General features: G+C 43.1%; 1 protein-coding gene across 1 annotated transcript in view; it reads right to left on the bottom strand.

Moving 5' to 3' along the window:
• The window catches only part of LOC137564193 (START domain-containing protein 10-like), a 65,834-nt gene that overhangs the window by 754 nt on the left and 37,218 nt on the right, over positions 1 to 27,862 (bottom strand). The window contains exons 2-5 of the mRNA XM_068277704.1: positions 18,491 to 18,638; positions 14,472 to 14,575; positions 12,137 to 12,254; positions 8,312 to 8,364 (exon numbers count right to left, since the gene is read on the bottom strand). Of these exons, the coding sequence (XP_068133805.1) occupies positions 8,312 to 8,364; positions 12,137 to 12,254; positions 14,472 to 14,575; positions 18,491 to 18,638 (423 nt within the window). The remainder of the gene's footprint in view (positions 1 to 8,311; positions 8,365 to 12,136; positions 12,255 to 14,471; positions 14,576 to 18,490; positions 18,639 to 27,862) is intronic.

Raw genomic sequence — 27,862 nt, 5'->3', positions numbered from 1 at the left:
GTACCGTATAACCAAATTTCACTTATCTGGAGCTTCCTCCAGCCCATCGTAGGCTGTAAGGTCCCCTGATGTCCTCCTGGCTCAAGTCCGTGTCCCTCCGGCGGATCAGTTACCGGCGACACCCAGGCCGGGTGTTGGGCCAGTTCTGCCTGGTTCCTGATGTGCCCCGTTATCACACCGGTCACTACGCGTCATTGCGGCAGCCGGCGTGACAGTCCTACGCATGCGCGGTTTAGAGTTTACAAAACCACACATGCGCAGGACTGTCACGCCGGCCGGCGTGACGACACAGAGTCAGGAACCAGGAAGAGCCAGCCTGACACACGGCCCGGGTGTCGCCGGTAACGGATCTGCCGGAAGGACACGGACAAGAGCCAGGAGGATGCCAGGGGACCTCGCAGCCTGTGGTGGGCTGGAGGAAGCCCCAGGTAAGTGAAATTTTTGATTATACAGTACTGCTCCCATAACTCCCATAAAGAGAAAAAAGAACCTGTTAATGTTGAATATAAAAGCAAATCCAAGCTGGGATAGAAAGAACGCATTGTTCTAATTTGATCATCACACATTCTTTGTGAGCAGGTCCTTTAGGGAGGCGAGAATCTATTCAAAAGTAGTACCTTTCTAAACAGCTATTGGGGTGCCGCATCCTACTAGTCAAGTATCACTAGCTTTAAAGGACACTTGAAATGAGAGGCTACCTTATTTAATACATTTTAAACAATGCCAGTTGCCTGGCAGCCTTGCTGATCTATGTGGCTACAGTAGTGTCTGGATTAGCTGCATGCTTGTTTCTGGTGTGATTCAGTCAGATCTGGAATTAATGTCAGAAACATCTGATCTGCTGCATGTTTATTCGGGGTCTATGGCTAAAAGTATTAGAGGCAGAGAATCAGCAGGACAGCCAGTCAACGGGTATTGCTTAAAATAAAATAAGTACCAACAGCAACCAAAGACAGGGAGAAGATGCTCAACAAAATGGAGAAGGCAGTCAGTTTAAACCATGTAAATCTACAGCCCCCTTCCCGGTCCAACCAGGCTCCAGTCTGGATATTTTCCAGAAAGTAGTGGAAAGGGACTTGAAGGAAAAGGTCTACCCTAGAGCAGTTAAAAAAATCTCAGAGGAAGAGGGGTGAGCACTTAAATGGTTACGTTCAAGACTTGATCTACAAATTCAGAGGGCAGATAAGGGAGGTGTGATAGTCATAATGTCCACTGAGCAATATCAAACAGAGGCTTTCAAACAACTAAGTCAGAGAGTTTACCAACTTCTCCCCTGGGGGTCCAACAAACTATCAAAATTTGTTAAGGTCATTCTTCAGAAGAGTAGAGCTGGGAGTGCTTACATCTACCCTGGCTAATGATTTGCTGCCCACCCAGCCCACAAAACCAGTATGGTATCACATACCAAAGGTTCACAAGTCCCGGACTAGTCCCCCAGGTTGGCCTATTGTCTCGGCCATTGACCACGGAGAGACTCTCCAGGTATCTGGGCCATGCCCCGAGACCCCTCTTGGATAAGATTCCCTCGCACCTGGCAGATACGGTAGATGTTCTTAAAGGTCTGGAGGACCTCCAATGGCACACAGGCGACCTTTTGGGTGCCAGACGTGGAGAGTCTGTATAATCGCATAACCCCATAATTTGGGTGTTAAAGCGGTTAGATTTTTTTCTCGACAAAACTGAAAAAATACGTGACATATAAGACCTATACTGTATATGTGAGAGTCTTTCCTTCGCACTAACGCATAATGCTTTCATTTTTGATAGGAAGTAGAATAGGTAGTTGTCAGGAACCGCCATGGGAACGGCAGTCTTGTGTACCTATGCCAACATTTGCCTTGCATGGTGGGAGGTGCTGTACATCCACTCAGAGCTCAATCTTTTTAAACAACTACTCAGGATGTGGTCCTGGTACGTGGATGATGTCCTAGTTTTCTGGCCCGGGAGTCGTGAATCCTTTTTCGACTTTGACAAGACTCAGAACATTTATATTGCGCTTTTCTCCTGGAAGACTTTTTGTCCCACATTAATAACTCCATCAATATGAGCTTCACAGCCACGCTTGACCAAAAGGAAATTGCATTTCTGGATTTGGAACTCGAAGTAAAGAATAGATTAATTCCAAAGGGCTATCGCAAGCCAACTGCATCAAATGCTTTGTTGCATAGTTCAAGCTTCCACCCCAGTCATGTAATACAGACCTCACCCTTTGGCTAGGCTCTAGACTGCTGGCAAGAGGTTATAACGTTGATTTAATTCAGAAAGCCTTTCAAAAAGCAAATGCACAGAAAAAGGAGCCCCTCCTAAAGAGAAAACCAGAGAGAAGGTGGGGAGAACCCACTTTTCTTTTGAGTATACAGCTATGTAAAAAAAAAGGTGAAAAATTATCACAAAGAACTGGGACATTTTGTTAAGGGACCCGGTTTTGAAAGCTTGGTGAAAGAAGCTCCTCTGCTCTCCTTCAGAAGGTCCCCAACAGTTGGATTTTTGGTCAGTAGAAGAGAGTTTAAATCTCAAGATGGCAGTGATTGGTTATGCAGGGGACAGCCGCAGAGTAAAAACAGATGCGGGCACTGCAAATCATGTAGGCAAAGGACTACGAGCACACGTTTTCAGAAGGGCTCTGAGCGACAAAACGTGCAAACTTTTTTCACGTGCCAAACAATATTTCTGGTCTATGCTCTGTGGTGTCCTTGCGGTAGGTTCTACCTAGGAAAAACAACAAGATCTCTAAATGAGAGATTGAGTGCACTATAACTAAGTTCAGGAAAAGGATCTCCGAGTGATTGAGCATATGAAAGAGGTCCATAAGGGGAAACATAATAAGCTTACATTTACTGGACTTAGGGCCCGTTCAGACTACAACATGCGGACCGCAACGCATACGAACGCACGCATGTCCGCGTTCGTATGCGTTGCGTGGCTGATCCCATCACTGAAAAGTGAATGGGACAGCCGCGCGTTTTTGTAAAATCTGCGTGCAGCATGCGTTCCCGGACCGCACAGGTCCGGAACGCATGCTGTGTGAACATCAGACATTGCACTCTATGCAATGTCTGATGTCGTGCGTTTTGGCCACCTGCACGCGTTTCCAAAACGCGGCTGGAAACGCGTGCAGTGTGAACGGGCCCTTATACATGTACCTCCCTCCACAAGATGGGGTGATCGAGAGAGGAAATTGAAAAGAGAGGAGGTTCTGTTAATCTTATGGACTGATTCTATGGGCACTTTAGGCCTAAACGACTATACAGACCTAGCCTGCTTTTTGGACCTCTAGCAGGAGGTCTGTTTATGTCTTTCTATATGTAACTGATAATGAAGCATTCAACTGGGTGCACTCCCTTTACTTTCTTCCACCTTGTCTTTGAAACTGAGGACATATCTCCATAGGAGTCTTTATGCAGTTCATGAAGCTCATCTTGCAAGTACAATAATTCTATTGTTTAACTGAAATGTTCTATGCACTGTAAAACTTTAATAAGCATCATTAATTTAAAACTTAAAACATACACATATGACAGCTTTTCCTGCATAAATAGAATTCTGCCACAAACTTTTATTGTAAACTGTAAAGTTAGAGTACTTTAAAATATTGCTCTGAGACATCTCATCATATTCCAGGCTGTGAAACTTATAAGATTATTCTACTTACAAGACGCTAAAACATTTTTGTTTATGTTACAAAGCATCTTTCAAATGTCAAGGTTATAGATAAGCGTACTGTGTGAAGACTGAAAAGAAGAAGTTTAAAAATCACATTACTGCAGCAATCATATATCTATATTTGCTCAATTATTACATATAAATAGTATTAATTTAAATGTTAATAATCAATACAGTCCTTCCAAAGAAATAAATTGTTAAAACCTATAATACAATGTATTACTTTGAATACTGTTACTAGCAGAATCCAGCTTTAAAAACTGTAATTCAGACGCATATTAGCAAGAATATAATGCCATGTTTTGACTATGAAACATTCTAGAATGTAAATATTAGAACTTTAGAAGGTTTTCTTTATTGTCCCGTATTTAGGACAATTATGCCACCTGGCGGTTTCATAGTCTTATAAAATTATTATTAATACAGCTTAATATTTACATGATGCAATGACGACATCTGGCAGTGAATATTATATTTATTTCTTCATAAGAAAAACAAACATATGGAAAAGTATTTTATATTATTACATTTTAATGTGCAATTATATCTTATATGATTAATTGTATTAAGAAGAATTATATAATAAGCTTTATATTTAAATAAGTATATTAGAAGTTCTGTATATTTCAATAAGCCTTAAATTGCTGAAAACTCTTTACAGTGTCAACCTGACCAATCTTATGTCTGGGAAAGTACAGACACATTCCAAACTAATTAGCAGAAGGACACATGATCAGAAATGTGTCATGAATGACATTGTTTAATGTTTGGAAGTCCCAATGTCTGGGGGAAATAAGTCAACCAGCAGACAAGATGGCTGGTGACGTCCATTTTTAATTAACTGCTTCAGAAATGACCTAATCAGAATTTGTAAACATTCCAAATGACGTTAATGCTCACAAGATGAGGTAATTAACCTCCTGGGCGATAATCCCGAGCTGAGCTCGGGGTATGTCGCGCAGGAGGATTTCTCAGGCCCTGGTGGGCCGATTTGCATAATTATTTTTTTGTTACCCGCAGCTAGCACTTTGCTAGCTTCGTGTAACTTCCGATCGCCGCCGCTCGCCGCCGATCCGCCGCGCAGCCCCCCCCAGATCCCTTGCGCAGCATGGCCAATCAGTGCCAGGCAGCGCTGAGGGGTGGATCGGGACTCCCTCTGACGTCACGACGTCGGTGACGTCATCGCGAGCATCGCCATGGGGAAAGCCAAGCAGGAGATCCCGTTCTGAACGGAATCTCCTGCTTGCGCTGAGCGCCGGAGGCGATCGGAGGGGGTGGGGGGATGCCGCTGCACAGCGGCCATCATGTAGCAAGCACTAGGCTAGCTACATGATTTAAAAAAAAAAAAAAAAAAAAAGTGCTGCGCCCCCTCCTGGGCGATGTAATTATATCGCCCAGAGGGTTTCTGGCGTTTATAAACAAAATCTGTTATGGTTATTTTAAATGTCAACTGTTTACAGTATTCAAAACAAAGCTAGCGAGTTACGCACGAAAAAGTTTAGCCAATCAGAACCTGGGATTTAGGGAAATTCCAGATTAGGCAGCCATATTGCATGCAATCACTATAAAAGTAGGAGCTGCAAGCTCATAGTTTGCAGAAGCCCAACAATCTCCTGAGAAGACACACGAGGCAGAAGCTACCTTCCCACACGTGGTTCTAGATGCTAAAGAGATGACAGAGAAGGGGCAATATGCTTAATATTCTGGTGATCTACTTTATTAATTTTTCAGCATCAAGTTCTGTTAAGATGTTAGTAAGAAGTTTTTTTAGAAGTTTTTTGTTTATGCTATTTCTTTAAGACGATTACTACAAGTTTTACACAGCTACTAGATACACAGCTATTGATACAGATGAGACTACTTTTTACCTTATTCTACATAACACAACTGTTATATTCTTTTTTAAATGTGCTTAGAAGATTGATGATCGTTTGGCTCTAAAGCCTTGATGAGATGGAATACTGTTAGAAGAAAACACTACTTGGAACTGTTCATATTTTGTATATATGCTGTATGATAAGAAAATACAATTTTTTTAATATAAAATCATATAGTGAATGCTCTGATTCATTTCAAGGTATACAGTCAACCTATAATTACTGGATTCAGACCCTGATATGCCGGATTTATATGATAGCAACGCTTTAAAGGCTGGTCCTTTACTGATTTAGCAATCATGAAAAAGGCAAGAACCGCTCAGGTTTTTGACAAGTGTGCTAAGTTGTATTCCTGCTACTTTCCCCCTTAGATGACTGAGCCCCTTTAATGGATTCCCAATAATACCCCAGTTCAGTTTGTCTTCTTGGGGCTTATTGGTTCTCCCAAGATTTTCTATTTCCATTTTTATGTCTATTTTCATCATGTATTTTGCATAATAATAATTATATCTCTATCCCCTAACCACTGGCACTTCCTAGTAAGTGGCATACACCCTCATAATGGATTTTCACTTCCAGAGGGGCTCTATAGTGTGGGGCACGAAGGGCATTTAATTCACACCTTTTACGTATGCTTCCACTTAATTCATCGCTTTGTCTTCTTTTTTTTTTACCCCACTTACGCCTGCACTTTCCATTTTCAGCCTTCAGTGCCGCAGGCTCTAGACTGCCTTCTTTTTATACCCTAGATGGAGTGCATATACGCAATAGCTGTGCACGCGTCGCCCAATAGGGTGAGACGCAAGACGTACATCCGAGAAGTAATATGCCATGACATCAAGTCTTGCTGAGGTGCATATGCACTCCAGTGGCTTGCGCTAGGCTAAAGGTTATTGGAAGGGCGGAGCAAATGACCGCAACACGCCGCATGTTGGCCATTTGGTTACTTATACCAGAAGTCATTGCGTCTCACCCCACAGCCTCCGTAGAAGTGCAGGGTAGCGCGAAACGGCTGTCAGGCAGCTGCACCCAGCACCCACCGCCATCAACCCCTGCACTCCATTCTATATCGGCATGTCCACTATTTGAGCATACAGCTGATTTTTACGCATGCGAGACTATTTAATAAAACCAGCGACTACAGTAGTGACGGCCTTTCCCGTTTCTTCCAAATGTTTCTATGCCACATTTTACTTGCTAGCGCACGCTGTGCTGAATTGAAGGGTAGGAGTGCAGACTTAACTTCACCACCCCCATCCTGACTGTCTATAATGTTGCAGTAGTGCCAACCTACTACTTTCTTGTACTTTTAATTCTCACTTTAGTTGTCCTTTAAAGAGACACTGAAGCGAAAAAAAATATATGATATAATGAATTGGTTGTGTACTATGAATAATTACTAGAAGATTAGCAGCAAAGAAAATATTCTCATTTTTATTTTCAGGTATATAGTGTTTTTTCTAACATTGCATCATTCTCTAATATGTGCAGATTACACAACACTCAGTATTCAAAATGATTCTTTCAGAGCAGTCTGAACTAATGACCTCTCCTCTGCCAGAGGAAAAGTAAATAGTTAACTAACAGTTGAGATAATAAAAGTCAGAAAACAGCCCTCTCCACGACTTTGAAAGTCGTAGAGATAATGGCTTTTTTGTATAGAGATAACAATTGGAGTTTCTTAACTCTTCCTGTACTGGAAACAATTAGACTGATGTATCTGATCTTAATGTTTTACTTCTTAGCTGTACTACACATACAAATCATAATATAGTTTTTTTTTCGCTTCAGTGTCTCTTTAAGTTTGTCAAGCCTGTATGATGCTTGAAACAGTGTCATCTGAAGGTAAGGCTGCATTTCATCCTGCTTTACCACCCTCCGACAAATTTTTTTTACCTTTTAGGCCCTGGAAGCAATGCCCGGGCTCTATATTAACATGTCACCGGCACAGAATGAGGGAATTGAGGGGGATGGAGGTGCCACTAGCACATATTGTAAGGGGGAGGGGGATCCCTAGAGCACCACAGCATAATGTGTGGTGGCGTACCACTATGGCGTGGTGGGTACCACTAGACCACAAGGGAATACTGAGGAGGATGGGGGGGGGGGGGGTTAAGTCACATCACACCCCTCTGTTCCCCGGGGCCCTGCAAGTATAATAGCCCTAATTACCCATTAGTCCCGGCGGGTGAGCAGACTGGCAGCAGCTGCACTTTGAGACACACTGTCTACCTCCCACTCTATGACCCGGCACGTGTTTACAAATGACGCGTTGGGTCATAGGAGTGGGAGGGAGACAGCGTCTCAAAGTGCAGCCGCTGCCCGTCTGCTCACTCGCCAGGACTAATAGGTAATTATGGCTATTATACTTGCAGGGCCCCCGGGGAGCAGGCAGAATGTAGCAGGGCCGGCGCTGCGGGGGCCTCAGCAGAGGTCGGGGCCCCGAGGCAGTTGCCCCCTTTGCCTTTATGGTAGCGCCGGCCCTGAGGAGGCCACCAGACCACCAGGAAATACTGTGGAAGGTGGTGGTGGGGGTGGGATTGTTGACCACTAGATCACCAGAGAACATGACTAGGACATCACCTATGTAGCCTTTCTAGGAAGAAACAAAATGATTGAAAAATACTGTATGCATAACTTTCTGCACATTTAGTATCATACACTTGCTATCTGTGTGCCACATACATTCAAAAATCACAAAAGCAAGCAAAAAGGAAGAAAACCCAACAGTCAGTGAATGCGTCACATGTATAATTAATTATATCTCTTACCTTTGGGGCCACAAACTGAGATGCTTTATTTACAACCCACTTTGGTAATGATCCTTTGGAAAAGGAAAACAAATCAAATGTGCAGTTGTACTTCAGAATCAGCACAGTAATAACTATTCTGTAAAAATATTCTGTAAAATGTATAAGCCAAAACAAAAAAGGTAAGCTTAAAGAGGAACTGAAGATAGAGGTATACGGAGGCTACCATATTTATTTCCTTTAAAGCAATACCAGTTGCCTGGCAGCCCTGCTGATCCTCTGCCTCGAATACGATTAGCCATGGCCCCTGAACAAGCATGCAGCAGATCAGGAGTTTCTGACTTTAAAGTCAGATCTGACAAGACTAGCTGCATGCAGGTTTCTGGTGTTGTTCAAAGTCAGAAACACCTGATCTGTTGCATGCTTGTTCAGGGGCCATGGCTAATCGTATTAAGGGCAGAGGATCAGCAGGACTGCCAGGCAACTGGTATTGCTTTAAAGGAAATAAACATGGCAGCCTCCATATACCTCTCTCTTCAGTTGTCCTTTGAGAAGTGCTTTGGTGAGCCTTGCTGAGTGTTAAACTTCTTAACTAGTCCTCGTTTTGGTAAAGGCATAAAAAGATCAGGGCAATGATACAAAGGTGTGAGGGAGGGGTATTCACAGAGTAACCAGGATCTGAGAGGTAAAAGTGGACAGCACAACATATTCATTGTGAAAGAAGATGAAAGATTAAAAAAACAAAAAAAACAAACTAAAATTTCTTTGAAATTCCATCTCCCTAAAAGCCAGGCACACATCCAGAACTGCTGGTGTATAGTTAGCCTATGTTCACTATACACCAGCAATTCTGGATGAGTGCCTGGCTTTTAAGAATATAAAGAGCCGATTTGCGTATTTGTAAGCAAGCATGGTTTCCCATGATACATTACTTCCAGAGTAAATCTGAACCTCACCCCCCCCCCCCCCAAAAAAAAAAACCCCACAAAAAACACATACTTCGCTAGGTAGAGGGGAGCTTCTACATCAGTGGTGTCAAACACAATCACTTAAGTCGCGGGCCAAATTGTTTAATAAGATTTTACTGAAAAGCATAAAACTAAGTGGTATAACTATATTGGGTTTGCTCATCCTCCCCTTCTGTAAAGGAATGCATTGGAAGAGTTTAATATCTGCCTGCCCCAGCACTGCTTCAGGTCTCCTCTGATCATCAGCCACATGTTCTATGCTGCATACCTCTGGCTACTATGTTGTCACGTGATCGGGAGAAGGCGGTATGGAAGCACAGAGCATGCGACTGCCAGGAAGAGACATGGAGCATCGTTGGAGCAAGTAAATATTATACAGTTCTGCTGCCCTGTGTAATTTGGGTATGGTTTGGATTTCCAATAAGAGGGCTTTTCTGTATCTTTAGCCACTTTTCCTCTTGTTCTACCACTTCTGAGTCACTACAAGTTATCTGGGTATTCTGTAACAACTTTCATGTGAGACATTTTATTTTGAAGATCTACAGCACCATCTAATGGTCAAAAAAATGAAGTGCACTATAATTTTCTTAATGGTAAGAAGTTTTAAACCAGGATGATGCCATTTATTAGCTAACTAAAAATGAATAAAAATAAGCAAGCTTTCGGCCTTTCAGCCTTCGTCGGGCTTATATCCTGTTAGTTTGCAGGCTGGTGGTACAGACAGCTTATATACATGGAAAAAATATCTGTTTTCCCTTTTGATGTTGCATGTATATAAGCTGTCTGTACCACCAGCCTGCAAACTAACAGGATATAAGCCCGACGAAGGCTGAAAGGCCGAAAGCTTGCTTATTTTTATTCATTTTTAGTTAGCCAATAAATGGCATCATCCTGGTTTGCGTGTAGCAAAAAAAAAAAAAAAATGGTGTAAATCGGCCCAGCAGGGCCTGAGCGGCACTCTCCGCCGGCTTCCCCCTTGTCACACACGGGGTTACCGCCAAGGAGGTTAAAGAGGAACTTTAACCAAGGTTTAAACTTTGTCCCAATCAATAGCTGATACCCCCTTTCCCATGAGAAATCTTTACCTTTTCTCTAATAGATCGGGGGGGTCTGTGTGGCTGATATTGTGGTGAAACTCCTCCCACAGTGTGAGGTCATGACCATGGTCCTGACAGTTTGCGGTCTGTGAACCTCATTACATTGTGGGAAATAACGGATTTTTCCAACTGCCAAGCAAACAGAGCATCTCCCTCTGTGCATAGAACTCTCAGTAATGAACATTCTGTACAGATCACCTGGCAGGACTAAAGAGGTCACCACCAGTGATAATTTTCAGAATGTAAATCAAGGAGTGTAAAGATTTTACAATGAGCAAACACTGGCTAAATCTATAAATCAATATTGCAAAAAATAAGCGATTTTATTAATATGTTCTTTTCTCTACAAGTCTCTCTAAGCCAACCACTTAACGACCGCCTAACACCAATAGGCAGCGGCTGGTCGTAAGTGAATTTACATGGAAACGTTCCAGGTCAGTTCACGGAGGGGGTCTCTGTGAACAGCCTGCGAGCCTACGATCGCGGCTCACAGGCTAAATGTAAACACGCGGGGAAGAAATCCCCGGTGTTTACAGCGTACAGCGCTGCTGCGAAAGGAGATCGGTGATCCCCGGCCTCTGATTGGCCGGGGATCGCCGGCATCTGATAGGCTGAAGCCTATCAGAGGCGGTACAGGACGGATCGCTGTCCTGTACCGCCCATGGGAAGGAGGGAGGGAGAGGGAGGATGGAATAGCGCTGCGGAGGGGGGCTTTGAGGAGCCCCCCTCGCAAGGCACAAGGCAGCGGCGGCGATTAGACCCCCCCCCCAGCAGGACATCCCCCTAGTGGGGGAAAAAAAGGGGGGGGGGGGAACGTCTGATCGCCCTGCCTATTACACGATCTGTGCTGTAGGCTGAAGAGCCCACGCAGCACAGATCTGACAAATGTCAGCCGGTCCTTGAAACACACTTTAAATTAGGATTGTCCAATCACTGACCAATTTTACCACATCTATGCAGAGATGGATTAAGGTGAAATGGGGCCTTAGGCAAGCAACAACTTTGGGCCCATCGTTAATGGCCACCTTGCTTTATTGGTGTTGGGGTCTAGCATAAACCAGGCCATAGGCACCTGCCCACGGTTGCCTTGTGAATGATCTGGCTCTGCCTCCATGCAGTATGAGGGTCTACAGATATTGAATACTATCAACAGATTGTGTAGGTAACCCTCATACTACATGGACACAGCTCCCCAACTGTCCCTTTTTTGGAGGGACAGTCCCTCTTTGGTAGCCCTGTCCCTCTTTTCCCCTCACTTGTCCCTCTTTCAGGACTTTGTCCTTCCTTCTATGTAAACATATATATTTCTCTACTAAAAAAAATGTGTTTGATTGACTCTAAACTTTATTCCCATCCTTTAAAATTGATATATTACTAATTTTAAAATGTTTATATGAAGGAAAATGAGCCAGGATAGAAAGGAGCAGTGTGGTTTGAATTACAAAATATTTTTCTTATGAAATCTTTACAGTATGCGTGAATATGGGTGTGACGGGGTGTAGCTTAAGTGTCCCTCTGTTTTATCTCAAAAAGTTGGGAGGTATGCATGGAGGTGGTAAAATTGGTCAGTAATTGGCCAATAATAATTGAGTATGTTTCCTAAACTTTCCATTTCAACTTAGTTTTATTTTCTATGGGCAGCTCCGTCAACTTTTTATCCTGACAAACCACAATAAGAACCTAAGAGTGCTTCTAAATATGTTAAAAGTGAGCTCTAGCTGGAATGGAATAAGAGTAAAAGTTGACATGTGAGAAGCAGGCACATAGCACTTGAGTTTTACCTTTGGGGTCAACTTGTGTGAGGTAATAGACTATGCAGCTGTTTTCCCCATTTGCTTTAACGAGATATCCAGTCTGCAAGGAGACGGCCCTCACAAAGTCCTTCCGAGGTGGATGTTTCTGCAAAAAAATTGAAAAATAAATAAATGCGACCAATTTGGGGCAGAGCATGTTGATCAGACTTGCTGCAAGATGTTGGACAATCACAATTGGTTAGGTGCACCGCGGTAATGGCAAGCGATAATTCAGGACGAGTGATGAACGGGACGAAACATCCGACGCTGTCCCCCCTAACCCCAAATGTTCAATGTGTCCCCTGGTGCCCAGTACATTATACATTACCTGTCCATGTCCACTGCTGGTTCTTGGCTCCTTCCTCCATCCATACACGCTCCCCACATGGTTTCCGGCATACACGTGGGAGCACGTGCAATGCCACACACTCGCCCACGTTACTCCGGCAGCCACATGAGGCACGTGTATGGACGGAGCCAGCGGTGGACATGGACAGGTAACGTATAGTGCACCGGGCACACTGAACATTTGGGGGCAGCATCGGACTGGCAAGGCAGCGGATGCTGCGTCACAAGGTCGATTCCAGCATGAAATTGATCGTGAATCAGCCTGCGGTGTATGGGCAACCGATAGATCTCTCTCGATTAGAGATTTGTCTCTTGGTCGAATCTGCCCATCATTGCTAGATGTTTGGCTACCACAAATAGTGTACAGCAAGCAGAGATGCTGCCCAGCATCGTTGTATAAATCCTTTTTAGGGAGTGTCTTTATAAAGAATAAAGGCCATGCTGAGACTCCCCCCATGAGGAGATAGGCTAGTCCAAAACCTGTCGGTTCTGTCAGATTTCTTCTACCTACTGTAAGCGACAGCAACATAGGAGAAAAGTAGTTAATGGCTCATTTTACTCATTTTAACAAACGATACTTCTTATTTGTACATTTACACATGTATTTTAATTCTTCAATTTTTGCGATAGTGGTCCTTTAAAGGGATACTGTAGGGGGGGTGGGTCAGGGGAAAATGAGCTGAACTTACCCGGGGCTTGTAATGGTCCCCCGCAGACATCCTGTGTTGGCGCAGCCACTCCCCAATGCTCCGGCCCCGCCTCCGGTTCACTTCTGGAATTTCTGACTTTAAAGTCAGAAAACCACTGCGCCTGCATTGCCGTGTCCTCGCTCCCGCTGATGTCACCAGGAGTGTACTGCGCAGACACAGAACATACTGGGCCTGCGCTGTGCGCTCTTGATGACATCAGCGAGATCGAGGACACGGCAACGCAGGCGCAGTGGTTTTCTGACTTTAAAGTCAGAAATTCCAGAAGTGAACCGGAGGCGGGGCCGGAGCATCGGTGAGCGGCTGCGCGGGCACAGGATGTCTGTGGGGGACCATTAGAAGCCCCGAGTAAGTTCAGCTCATTTTCCCCCGTCCCCCCTACAGTATCCCTTTAAGATAACCCCTTGGCTTACACAAGAGAACATGTTTTTACAAAGTCAGCGGGTAAAAACCATTTAGAAAGTATCGTAGTTCAGAAAAAGATTGCAGACTGTTTTTTTACTGCAAAAAGCTCTGGCATTAGAGGGGGTTACAGGTCAGAGGTGCTTATGCTCGCTCTTACACAGCAAATAGCTGCTCCTTTTATGTCCTGATGAAGCAGACATAGCCTCGAGAAATGCATTGCAAATTGTTGGAGCTGTAAATGAAGTGAATTTTACTGTTCAAATCGACTTGTGTAAGTCTACTGTGGGAGGCAAGTCCACCACTACCTCCCTTTTTAAAAACTTTTTATTCTACAATTGGCACCTCTGTTACACTGTTCAAATTACTATAGAAGTATACCCTTGGTGGAAGGGGGGCACCATCTTTTTCCTGTCTACAGAGAGCGACTTTTAGCCCAAATGGGGTTGGGTCTAATCTCCCCGCTTGCGATCTCAGTGGTTGCCTTGGTGGCAATCCAATTTTGTGAGTATAAATTTGATCGACTAAGATCTTTTCATTTGTCTAACGTACTACACTACCAGGGCTCTCATCCTTTCCTATTGTTTCTTTTCAAGCTCTGTACTTGTCACTGCAGTACAAAGCTAGGAAGCCTCACTGTCCTGCCACTCCTGCCTGCAGCCCCCCCTGTGCTCTGCCCCGCTCAATCTCCCACAGAACGGCCTTTCCTGATCAGCGATTGATTGACAAAAACTAATAAGCATTGATCAGGAGCTGCATTTGGTTGAACAATTTCCAAGCTGGATATGTTTGCATAACATTAACAGAAAAGTTTTTAGCATATAAAAATGCCAATATACAGAAAGTTAAAACCCACCAAGACTCACCGGATGCTTCACAGAATAATTGATGATCATGTAATCATTGCCGAGAGGTAACCAAGAGCGTAAAGTTACAAAGTCCCTGTTCTTAAGTGGACTTGGGCATTTCCCTGTAACATGTAGAGGTAGAAAACAGAAAATTCAGATAGAATATAAAAGTACTAATAGAAATGCAATTACCAGACAGTGTTCCTTTAATGTAAGACTTGAATGGAGCTATCAAACCAAGTGCTCTAAAATGACAATGTACAAATAATGTCTAAGTAGCTGTATAAACATTTTCCTACTTTTCATGTTAAAATGTCAGAGGCAAAAGCTGTAATTCATTGTGTGTAGGATTTAGCTGTATTGGAACAAATCATTCTCAAAAGGGGTGTGTTGCAATGCACAGCCCCCCCCCCAATAAAAAAAGGGAGTATGAAAAGCTGTGGTGTCTAAGACAATTACAATTGTTTAGAACAAGTTACATTTCCTCTGCTCTCTTCAGACACTTCAGTCAGAGAGACACAGGCAGCTGCTAAGAGCTTTCTTACACCTACAGGGTTACCAGATGCACTGAGGGAATTCCCCCTCGACTCACGGTTCACTCTGCTGTCAGATTTGAGCAGACTTGCTGTCAGTTAAGAGTAAACAGGATTAGTGAAAGTAAACAATAGATATAAGCAAGTGAAATACATGTTGACTTGCTTATCTTATCTCTTGCTTATCCAGTATACATCATGATTTACCAGCACTTCAGGAACACTATCAATTAACATGTTGTAACCTAGAATTGAGAGTGTTCCTTTAAATTATTATTTTTTTGTGTCTACAAAAGGAGTTATTTTACACACGTTAAAACAAACTTGAACATATTCTACCAAACCAGCCATTTTTTTTTGAATTACACGTGTTGCTTAAATATATTCATAATGTAGATGTTCTGAAGATCTTGTTTCACAGAGCCGGCACTTCCATAGAGGCAAAGGGGGGCAATTGCCCCAGGGCCCCAAGGCGTCTCCTCCACCCTTCCAATGGGTTCGGGGCTGAATTGAACTACCTGCTGCCAGGGTTAATGCGCAGCCGGATGTAAGTTGCGTACTTTACATGCTCTGCTGTGGCGTTCTTCATTGTCCTCTTCCAGGTTTCCAGTTTCCATGGCTCCCCCTGCGGTGGAGTCGCTATCCATGGGATGTGCAGGGATTTAGTCAGTGCATACATGCCTGCAGAAAATGAACAAGAGAGGCGCATTCTGGAAGAAGTCCAGAGTGTAGAGCCCGGCATGGCATTTTGAGTCGGCTTGACTCCGCTGTGTGTACACTCTGCATTTGTGGGGGAAAGGAGGAGGTGAATGATGGGGGAACCCAACAATGCTTTTCAGGGTACAGATGTGTGACTGGGGCAAGGGTGGGATGTGGCATGGCAACCAGCTTAAGGTTGCTGAGGGGGAGACAGCTGCCATTGGGCATTTGTCAAACAGACTGTGCCTCCTTAAAGAGACACTGAAGTCTATATTTTTTTTACCTTATTTTCTTATTCAGCCATCTTCAGCATTAAAGAGGAACTCCAGTGAAAATAATGTAATAAAAAAGTGCTTCATTTTTACAATAATTATGTATAAATGATTTAGTCAGTGTTTAGCTATTGTAAAATCTTTTAAATCCCTGATTTACATTCTGACATTACATGGTGACATTTTTACTGTTGGCAGGTGATGTAGCTGCTGCATGGTTTTTTGGCAGTTGGAAACAGCTGTAGGCCTCTTGCACACTGCAAGTGATTCCGATTCCGATTCCGCTTTTTAATCAGTTTTTACATCCGATTCAGATTCCGATTTGCAGTGTGCAGGGAGCAAGCTGCAAATCGGAATCTGATTCGGATGTAAAAACTGATTAAAAAGCGGAATCTGAATCACTTGCAGTGTGCAAGAGGCCGTAAATAGCTATTTCCCACAATGCAGCAAGGTTCACAGACAGGAAACTGCCAGGAGTATGTACTCTGATATTGTGGTGAAACCCCTCCCACAAGAAACTGTCATACAGCGCCCCCGGATGGTCTGTTTGTGAAAAGGAATAGATTTCTCATGTAAAAGGGGGTATCAGCTACTGATTGGGATAAAGTTAAATTCTTGGTCGGAGTTTATCTTTAAATTCGAAGCTGATTCACCTCATCCCCACAGCAGAACAAGTTATTATGGCCCAGAAATTGACCAGCAAAGTTCCACGACTTTGCAAGTTGCAGATTTTGCTGCCCGGGGAGGCAGAGCTGTGCCAGGATCGCATCATTTTGCTTCATGATAGAAGCAGAGCTGTGCGCAGTCACTCTGCCTGTTCTCCAGTCAATCTCCACCTCTCCCCGTCCCTTTCAGTGAAAGAAGATTAAGAGGGGTGGGGAGAGGCGGAGATTGACTGGATAACAGGCAGAGCGACTGCGCACAGCTCGGCTTCTATCAAGAAGCAAAATGATGCGATCCTGGAACTTTTCTTGGCTATTTCTGGGCCATAAATAACTCGTTCTGCGATATGGATTGACAAATGTATTTCATTTTAAACAATGCACATTGCTTGGTTGTCCTGGTGATTCTTTGACTCGTACCTTTAACAAAAAACCCTGGACAAGCATGCAGATCAGGTGTTTGAAATCTGACTGGATTAGCTGCATGCTTATTTCAGGTGTGCGATTCAGACATCACTGAAGCCAAAAAGATTAGCAAGACTGATAGGCAACTGGTATTGTTTAAAAGGAAATAAATATGGCAGCCTCCATCTTTCTCACTTCAGGTGGGCTTTAAAGGTTACCTGAAGTGAGAGAGATATAGAGGGCTGCCATATGCATTTCCTTTGAAACAATGCCAGTTGTCTGGCAGTCCTGCTAATCTATTTGGCTGAAGTAGTATCTGAATCACACCAGAAACAAGCATGCAGCTAATCTTGTCAGATTTGACAATGTCAGAAACACCTGATGCTTGTCCCATGCTTGTTCAGGGTCTATGGCTAATAGTATTAGAGGCAGAGGATGAGCAGGACAGCCAGGCAACTAGTATTGCTTAAAAGGAAATAAATATGGCAGCCTCTGTCTACAGTTGTACTTTAAGGAACCTACCCACTGATTATGGCACATAGTTTGGAATCAACATTAGCAGTGGACTTTGCACAGTCTTGAATAAACTTACTCTGTGGTTACGTTTCTGTAACACCACAGACACACACACACTGATAGGCACATTGCAATCATCACTAAAAAGAAGTATACATGAGAGCAACTTACAGGACCACTCCAGCGAAAAAAAAAAAAGGCAGTTAAAATCTGACAGAATCGGCAGGTTTTGGACTAGTCCGTTTGCTCACGGGGGGATTCTCAAGTTTTGCTTTGATTTCAAAAACATTTCCTGAATGGCCGTTGCCAAGTCTAACTGCCAAAATATTGTGCAAGTGAGAAGGGAGGCTGGCATCTTACTGTTTTTACAGTTAAACTGCCGTTGAGGAAATGCTTTTGAAAGAAAATCCCCCATGTTGACATGGACTAGTTCAAAACCTGTCAGATTTTATCTGCTTACTTTTTTCGCCGAGTGGTCCTTTCATGAAATTTCATGTCAATTTTGTTATTACGACCGTAATGGAATCATCATAATCACATAAATGACACGAAATTTCATGTAATCATGACCATGCACAAAATGTTCGTAATTACGATCATTTTCGTGACATTTCTGCAATTACAATTTTTTTTATAATTAGGAGTATTTTCGGGACTCATTTTTGTGTAAAAATGTAGTGTAATGTTTTGTAATTACGCTAAAATTATGGAATTACGACTGAAATCACGAAATTACAATTTAACACAATTATTAATTCTGGAATTACGAATGTTCTGATAATTACAATTGTGTCATTGTTGCAAATTTTCTGTTATTACAATAACACATTTTGGCTCATCACTTCTGCATTTCCAGGCTAATTATGTGTTCATAGACATGGCATTTGATTTTGTAAAGCCTTGGAGAGAATTTGAAAAAAAAAAGAAAAAAAAAAAAAAAAGTGTCTTACATGAGTAATATCCCACATCAGCATTGACTGTAAGCCTTCCAATGTCATAGGTTTCTATCATGTTTGTGTCCCATTTCTTGCGGTAGCTGGTGTCATGTAGTACGTCATACATTGTGTCAGCAGAGACATCTTTGCATACAATCCGCATCTGAAAGAAAAATAGTAATGAAACATAGCCTAGGCGAATACCAAAATCAGTTCAGAATCACAACAAAACGCAGACACACCTTTAGGAGGAGATGGACCTCAAAGAACTATATGCCATAGACAAAGTAAATAATGAAACAGTCTTACCTCAGAACGAAGGGTAAGAAAATCCAATTTATGGAACACAAATAACGTACATAATTGTTGGCGTCCAGTAAACTGAAGTTCCTTGAGGCCGGTTTCACACTGTAAGCTGACGGCAGCGGTGCATCGCGCCCGCCGCATCCCCAAAAACAGGCCTTCAGGGAACACCGGCTTCTGGTATGCGGAAGTACACGGAAGCTTATTGTTAAAATATGCATGCACGCCGCCAACATTTTTTAAATCTCTGTGTCACCATAAAGTAATAGGACTTCCAAATACGCATGTTAACGTAGTCCTAGCATTGGGGAAGCAGCGAAAACGTCACTTCCGTCGCACTACACCATGGCAGTATAAAAGTCTCCATAGACTTTCATTGTCTGGTGGTGGGGTGGGGTAAAAATACACCACCCCGGTGTAAAAAGGTCCCCCAGGGAAACCTAAAGCAAAAAAAAAAAAAAAAAAAAAAAAAAAAAAAAAAGAGTTTAAACTTACTTGGGGCTTCTATTGGCCCCTGCAGCCACCCTGTGCCTGCACTGGGACAAACCGGTCCAGTCGATGGCCACTGCCAGGGCCGGCGCTACCATTAAGGCAAAGTAGGCAGCTGCCCCAGGGCCCCAGAGCTTGTAGGGGCCCCCAGTGGCTACAAGAGGAAAAAACAAATTTTCAAATCGGCCTTATAGTTTTTGAGAAAATAGATTTTAAAGTTTCAAAGGGAAAAAAAAAAATACACATTTAAAAACCTGCCGACTAAGTTTAATAGCAAATCCACCTTAAATGCTAGAAACCCTAAATTTGCAGGATATGTTAAGGAGATCATTAGGAATAAGAGGAAAAAACTATTTTTCAAATAGACCTTATAGTTTTTGAGAAAATCGATTTTAAAGTTTAGAAGGAAAAAAGTATACTTTTAAATGTGGTAAATGTCACTTTTAGTAGCAAACCTAACGGTAGTGTAATTTTATATGCATCAAACGAAAGCGCAATAATTTTCCTGACGGGGTTTCCAGGGGGTCTATACGCAGCCGCAGCGCTTTGGCCAGGGATCGCTATACAGCCGCAATATGGCTGTATGAAGATCCCTGGCATTTTTTCCTATTTTCCCAATTTTTTTTTTTATGTTTAGAGTGTGGGAATTTTTTTTTTTTTTTTTTTAAATTATGTGGGGTCCCCCTCCTGAAATTTTTTAACCCCTTGTCCCCCATGCAGGCTGGGTTAGCCAGAATGTGGAGCTCCGACCGATTGGGACTTCACACCCTGACTATACCAGCTGCAAAAAAAAAAAAAAAAAAAAAAGATCCCCTAATGCCGATTTTTGTTCCGGGGTATATGTTGGGGGGGGGGGCCCCCAGGTTTATTTTGCCCTGGGGCCCCATTGTTGCTTAAACCGGCCCTGGCCACTGCGCCTGCATATCCCTGGCCGTGTGAATCCTCGATCCTGTACATGCACAGTACAAGAATTAACCACTGCAGTAGACCGAAATGATTGTTTTGGCCTGGCGCAGGCGCAGAGCAGGTGCAGTGGGCTGGTAGAAGACCCAGGTAAGTTAAACTTTGTGTTTGGCTTTAGGTTCACTTTAACCTCTGTTTTGAGGTAAACCGGTTTCATTTTGTACTTGCTGCTACTGTGCAGCTGCAGACTGTACTTGTGCATGCCCGGTACAGTTGCGCTTGTACGCGGACTGGAGCTTCGCTGCATACAAGAAGAGGGGGCAGCAGTGGTGGTGTCGAGGACAATATGGGGAGCGTCTGGACTCTGGAGTATCCAGGGGTTTTCCACTACTGAAGTTTTGTTTTGTTTTTTTAAACATTTGACCCCGCCCTCACTGGTTTGTTACTAAAGAAAGCCATTTAGGTAGAAAACTATATTATAGCAAGGATAAATGAATGGTCTGAATTAATACTCAGGGCCGGCGCTTCCATAGAGGCAAAGGGGGCAGGGCCCCAGAGTCTGTAGGGGCTCCCATGGACAGGTGTCTCTTCCCACCAGCTAGGGAGGGTGGTGGGATGGGTCATGGGAACTGGCTCGGGGGCTACAGGGGGGGTCTTACTAGGGCCCCCCCCCCGTTACTTTTGCCCTGGGGCCCCATTGTAGGTAGAACTGGCCCGGTTAATACTACTGTTATTGCTGCGTTACGTTGTAAACAACAACAACAAAAAAAAAAAAAAAACCTAATCTTTATTAAATATATAATATACTGAAAACAAAATAAAATGATTACTTGTATGTGATTTGCAAACATTTTTGCTTTTAATGCAATATAAAGTCTAAGTGACCAATCAATAGCACAAAGCAGAGCTTCGACCACCATAAGACACTCCATGTGAATGTGTATGTTTTAGGGTCTGTTCTCACTGGGGCTATTCCTGCTAAACGACAAAGTGCTAGCGCTTTTTAAAGTGCTGGCACAATACTAATTACATGGCAGTGATCTTACTGTTGCGATTGCTGCTGATTGCTGGCGATTCATGATTAGCGGCAATCACAAAATGCAGCATTTTCCCCCCCAATTCTAATTCATGATTAGAATGCTAAAAAGCGCTAATCTCGATCACTCAAAATTCACGAGTGTACAGGGATTTTACGGCAATAATCGCGGAAAAAAAAAAAATCACCAGCGCTAAGCACTAGCATTTTTACGTTTGCCAGTGTGAATGGGCCCTTATGGTGGTTGAAGTTCCGTATTTTATGTGCTATTGATTGGTCACCTACACCTTTTTTTTTATTTGTATGGGATTTGCAATAAATTATCCTTTATTGAGCGCAACAGATCATTTTATTTTGATTTACTTTAGATGTTTACATAGAGCATTTTTCTTTAGTTTTCTGTTTGTAAAGTTTTTTTTTGTTTGTTTTGTTTTTTGTGCTTTGTAGCTCCCTCTGTGCAATATCATATACAGTGGAACGTTGGTTTGCGAGCATATTGTGTTCCAGAAACATGCTTGTAATCCAAAGCATTCATATCAAAGCAAATTTCACAGGATTATGCAAATTTTGTATGCAAATGTATACAGCTTGAAAATGGACCGATGAAGTTCCACCAAGGATTACATTTGTTCAGTAGGTAAAGTCCCAAAGTGGCGCACCTTTCCAGAGGTGTAACCTTATCGGTAACCCAGAGTCAGACTCGGGACAGAAATCCGCAGCTCAGAGCGGTAACCCTGAGCAGGGCATACGAGAGGAATCGCCGCCGGGAGACTTTGGCGCAGGATACAGCTGGTATGGCTTATCCTGCTCCTGCACAACTCCCCGGCGACGTTAAATACTATTCCCTCTCCAGGCCGCCATGGATGGTGTGGAATTAAATTAAATTAATTGGGCCTCCAGCAATTGCTGGAAGCCGAATTATGGTGTTTTATAAGTAACTTTAGTTCCGTCTTCTGATGGCACTGAAGTTACTCCCTGTGCGCCGCTATAGCCGTAAGTCCTATTATGGCCTATGGTGGCGGCGGCTGCGCCCAAATCTCCTGCGCTGGAATGGAAGTGTTCGCCAAACTGGATCCATAGGAGATGTTTAAGGTGTAGGGCTGCTGCCAATCTATCTGGCGGTATGATTTTTAGAGTCTAAAAGCGGTGCAATTTTTTCACATGTTTTTAGACAATAAAATCTGGAAGTAATCATACTGCCAGGGAGGTTAATATAGAACCTCAATATAACCTGGGCAGCTAGCCAGCGCCACCTAGTCACATGCAAAGTAATGGAGAATCAGGTCACCACAATGGTAAGGTTTCAAAAGCTTGAAGCTTGCGAATTTATTGCATCAGCAGTCCACAAGGTTAGAGCCAAGCTAAGAATTAAATCTGATTAGTCCATTTTCAAGCTGCATAAAAAAAAAAAATTATATTATATTATAATAGAGATAGAGATAGAGATATATAGGTACACGTGTAAATTGGAACACTTCTAGGTGTTCTTAGCAAGCAATCACACAATCCTTTTGCTGAACAGTGAAGAAGACTGCTGGGTTAAATGCTGGTTGATATTTTTAGACATGTAACTCCTAGTTCTTTGACCTCATGTATAGGTTACATCCAGTGGCGTAACTACCAGGTCCAGATTTACCATAAAGGCACTGTAGGCACGCGCCTACAGGCGCCTGATGGAAAGGGAGCTTACTCCTCTCCCTGAGCGCCTCCTTCCCTCTGCAGAGTCCTGATAAGAGTGTAAATGAGAGGTTACTCACCCTGCTCTCAGCATTCCACTGACAAGATCTCCCTTCAGTGAGGGGCACCTCTAGCTACTTAATACTGAGGTTCCTCTAGCTACTTCGTTCTTCTAGATACCTAATACTTGGGGGCACCTCTAATTACTTAATAATGAGGTTCCTCTAGGTAATTAATATTGAGGGTACTTCAGATTGCATATTGCTAAGGAACACCCGTAGCTACCTATGACGGGCAAGGAAAGTAAGGGAGAAGTGACAGCTGGGCCAGCCAGGACACTTGCAGTGCGGTTCGGCGGAGTTTGTTGGTTCATGGGTGGTGAAGTCTAAGGTGCCAGGAAATCAGTGCCTATAGGCTCCTGTGAGGTAAATCCGGGCCTGGTAACTACAATTCATGCACGCCCCCCCAGCAAAACTTTGGATGTGGCCACGCCCCCTAATGTTCACACCCCTTCCCTTACCTGCCCTTCGGGGGCCATGGGGCCCATCTCACAAGGGCCATAAAACAAGTGTGGCCATCATAACAAGCGTAGCCATAAAAACACCAGATCTGATGTATAGTACCCTGTATTAGAGGAAGGAGAGGGGGTGGTTAGTAGTTGGGGCCCCCACAGCTCTGGGCCCTCTGCGACCGCAGGGGCTGTTCCCCTCTAGTTAAGCCCCTGGTTACATCATCATGTGTTTGTATCCTTTAGCTTCAAAGCAATCCTGAACTGAAAATTAAAAGTCAAAACAAACATACACAAGTCATACGTACCTCTGTAGCCTACTCATCAATCTCTTTCTCCTTTCCTGCATCCTGTTTGTTCCCTTTTATCGATGGAATTCTCTAGCCTCGATTTTGAAAATGGCCTCTACCCCATAACAGCTTACTGGTCAGCACACTGTTAAACTGTAATATCACCCACTGGAGGCATAGCGAAACATGGACATTACCTTGCACATCAGTTGTCCTTTCAGTTATAACTGAAAGCAACTGATATTTTGGTTCTGACAAAATATCTTGTCAGAACCGGAAGGAATCATTGTTAGAAGAAAATAGTGAGCTTCTGAGAGGAACTGATAGCGAGGTAAGTATGTAATATTCATTTGCAGGTACTTCATGTGTTTATTTTAAATAATTATACTCAGTTCAGGTTCCCTTTAAAAGGACCGTCACGAAAATCTTAAAAATTTAAAATATATGTAAACATATACAATAAATAAGTACGTTTCTTCCAGAGTAAAATGAGCCATAAATTACTTTTCTCCTATGTTGCTGTCACTTACAGTAGGTAGTAAAAAATCTGACAGAACCGACAAGTTTTGGACTAGCTCATCTCCTCATGGGGGGGGGGGGGGGGGTTCACAGGGATTTCTTTATTTTCAAAATGCACTTGGTGAATGGCAGTTGCTCCATCCAACTGCCAAAAAGGTGTACAGTGAGCAGGGAGGTTAGCCAGCATCTTTGTATAAATCTGTTTCAGGAAGTGTCTTTATAAAGAATAAAAGCCATGCTGAGAATCCCCTATGGAGATATGGGCTAGTCCAAAGTCTGTCGGTAATGTCAGATTTCTACTACTTACTGTAAATGCCAGTAACGTAGGAGAGAAGACATTTATGACTCATTTTACTCTGGAAGGAACGTACTTCTTATTTGTATGCGTTGTAAATTATAAGATTTTCGCGGCAGTTCCTCTTTAAGGAATGAAATGCATAAAAATGTAGCCCGTGGGCATTACACAGGGTCATATTCCGGTCATACGCTCATCTCACGCCGGTTTTCCATGTGTTCTTTCGTCACAGCATGCGTTTGAGCCGTGCCGTACCTTGAAACCATTACCTAGTAACCCAAACTGATCCCCAATATCAGGTCTACAAAGGTGAAGTGCATTATTCATGGCCCCTTCTCCCAAGTGTGTCTGTATCCCTCTGTGCAGGAAGTGGCAGCTTGCGCAATGAATGGAATGTCACTGGCCCCTCATTAGGGTCACCTGAATATTTAATAAACCGCCGGCTCTGATGCTGAGTAATTAGAGAACCGGCCTTTATTTTGCTTGCTCCTGCTTTGTTTTGATTATTTCGCACTCTTATTAATGCAGCAGTCTAATCTCAGCGGGTGATCGGCGACGGAAACTATTTGAATATCAGGTGCCTGGAGAATTTGAACATATAGTACAGCGTTCCAGGACTCCGTGTAGTCTTTGCACTCAGAAAAAAAGTTTAATTACGAAATCTCTTACCATCTACACAGATTAGAAGTTGCACTAACAATATAAGGTGTCTCAGTAATAGGCAATACTGGCAAAGTTACTTATTGCATGGGGCAGAATATTCCCACAAATCCAAGGAGCAAGGCCAGATTTCTGAAAAGGCCAGTAAGGCGTGAGCCTATCGTAGCTGTTACTCAAGGAGGCGACCAGACATTGAAAAGGGAGGTTGCTGCAGCAGACAGACAATCTTGAAAATGGGGAGCAATACATGCTAGTGGAGAGCTGCTGCCCAAGGGGGCTGTGAATTAAAGAGGGCCTGCTGAAGAGTTTGATTAATGTGGACCTGAACTCTTGCACAGGACAGAAGAAAAACATATAGAAATGCACACTGTATGTACTTAGAGAGTTTAGCCTGTCTAATTCCCACTCATCTGTGACTAAGCACAAGTTGTAATTTGATCTCTTCAGCTGTGTCAGCTGACTGCCATGGCAGAAAATTAATTTGTAAACACAGGATGTTAACAATATGTCCGTCTACTTCCTGCTTTCATGGAAGCACACTGCAGATCTATTCCAGAGCGCAAATTACCTTGCTAGTATTTTTTTTTTTTTTTTTTTACATAGTCTGCCCTAAGCAGGAAACTGAAATGAGAAATATGGAGGGTGCCATCTTTATTCTCTAACAAACAATACCAGTTGCCTGACTTCTGTGCCGATTCTCTGCCTCTAAAGGTGCGTACACACATGCGACTATAGTCGTTTGAAACGATCGTTCAAAAAAAGCAACCAACGATTATTAAGTCTAACGACGGACGAGCTAGATCGTTAAAAACGAACGATCTAGCTTGGCGTATTTTTCCCAACGACGATCGTTTGCAAAAGTAGTACATCGTTGGAAACGATCGTTCGTACTAGGCTTGACATGCGCATTTCGCTATTTCTCCATGGAACTTTTCATTTTTATGCGCAAGCGCAATAGTTGCTTTACGTGATGTAACGTTCGTTCTAACAATCAGATCGTTACACACATTTTAAAACTAACTTTACTTAGGTCGTTCTTTCATCAATTAAAAGTTAGTTCGTCGTTCTCAACGATCGTTGTCGCATGTGTGTTCGTAGCTCAACACTCAAAGCATCTGATCTGTATACTCATTCTGGGCCAGTGACTTGAACTCTGGCCTGACTTCACTGCCTGCATGCTTGTTGCAGGTGTGCGACTAAGGCTTGGTCCACACTTGTCAGTGTGTGAAAGGTCACGTTTTCTGTCATTTGCGTTTAGTGCATTTGCGTTTTTCCCGCACATGCGTTTTTCTTGCGTTTTGCGTACATTTTTATGCACTTTGCATGCGTTTTCGTTTAATGCGTTTTATGCAACTCTCTAGGAAGTCAACAGGAAGCAGAAATACATCATAAAACATAAGTGAGTGAGTGAGTCGCACTAAAATGCAATACCTCTGTGTCACTATTGACTTTCGTTATGTGCAGTTTTTATGCATTTTTGAAAAACATGCAACAAAAACAGCGTTTTTAAAAAACGCATATTACAAAACACATACACATGTTTTTTTTTAATGAAACCCAAGGAAAGCGATATGTGACGGCACTCCTCTTCTACAGGTTCTCACCATCTACAAAATTCAAACACACTATACATAGAGCATTACTGCTGGATAAAGTGTGTTCAAACCATACAGAACACCCCAAGTGATAGGTGGTGCACACGTGTTCCACTCAGTGTGCAAGAGCACAACTTCTCCCTTATTAATAACCGCTCACCAGATGACATCCACAGATTCCAGGTGGGTCTAGCGCTTGATTCAATAAACCAGGCAAGAGCAGCTCATCAGATGAAGGCACAACAATTTAATCCATAGTACACATGTAAAACAACCATAAAAAACGCTCGTAGCGTAACTTGATAAGAACAATCAGCATCGGCCTGCGCTATCCAGCGCACTTACGTGACAGATGTGGTATAGAAAGCCTATCGGGCTGAGGAGCCCAGCGGTGTCACTCCTGTTAGGTGGTGTCCGCGTCCTATTTTTCCCACCGCGGCGTGTCTGCTAGCAAATTTTGTGATCTCGGCCGGCCCAGTTAGTTTTTATGCAACCCATTGACCAACATTATACGCATAAACGCTGCGTTTTATGCAATGCTAGAGTTTCTGCCTGATGTGTTCCCTGCCTCAAGTAACTAAAGCCCCCCCCCCCCCTCCCCCACTCACACAAAATAGCCAGAGCCCAACTAGAAGGGGAGGCGGAGCAATCACCTGCCTGGAGGCATGACGCCAGGATGGGTAAGTATTTAACCCTACGGCCCATCTCCCCTCCCCAATCCTCCATGATTTAGACAGAGTCTGTCATTTTAATCTCAAGTACTCTTAACTTCTGACAGCAATTTCAAGTAGTTTTGGATCTCCATGCTAGGCATGGATTGATAGATCTCATTATGAACAGAACAACTAGGATTTTTGTGGAGGGTGGTCCGCGAGAGGCAACTGCAGACTGAGCTGTTTATTAACATACAATTAGAAAACAGTTGCTTCGTAGGCGGGATGAAGCATCTACTGGAACACAAAAACACACCCCATGAAAGGAAAAAAGAAAAAAAAAAATGTGTTTTCCTCATACAATCAGAGCTTGATAAATTAAAACATTCGCAGAAAACAAATGTACAAAACAAGCACTCCTTTAAGACTATTGAAGGTCAATGGGATGCAAATAATTCT

Source organism: Hyperolius riggenbachi, chromosome 3 (assembly GCF_040937935.1).
Source record: "Hyperolius riggenbachi isolate aHypRig1 chromosome 3, aHypRig1.pri, whole genome shotgun sequence".
In the NCBI taxonomy this organism is placed as follows: domain Eukaryota; kingdom Metazoa; phylum Chordata; class Amphibia; order Anura; family Hyperoliidae; genus Hyperolius; species Hyperolius riggenbachi.
The sequence above is the reverse complement of the archived record's forward strand: the minus strand, read 5'-3'. Positions and strand labels throughout refer to the sequence as shown.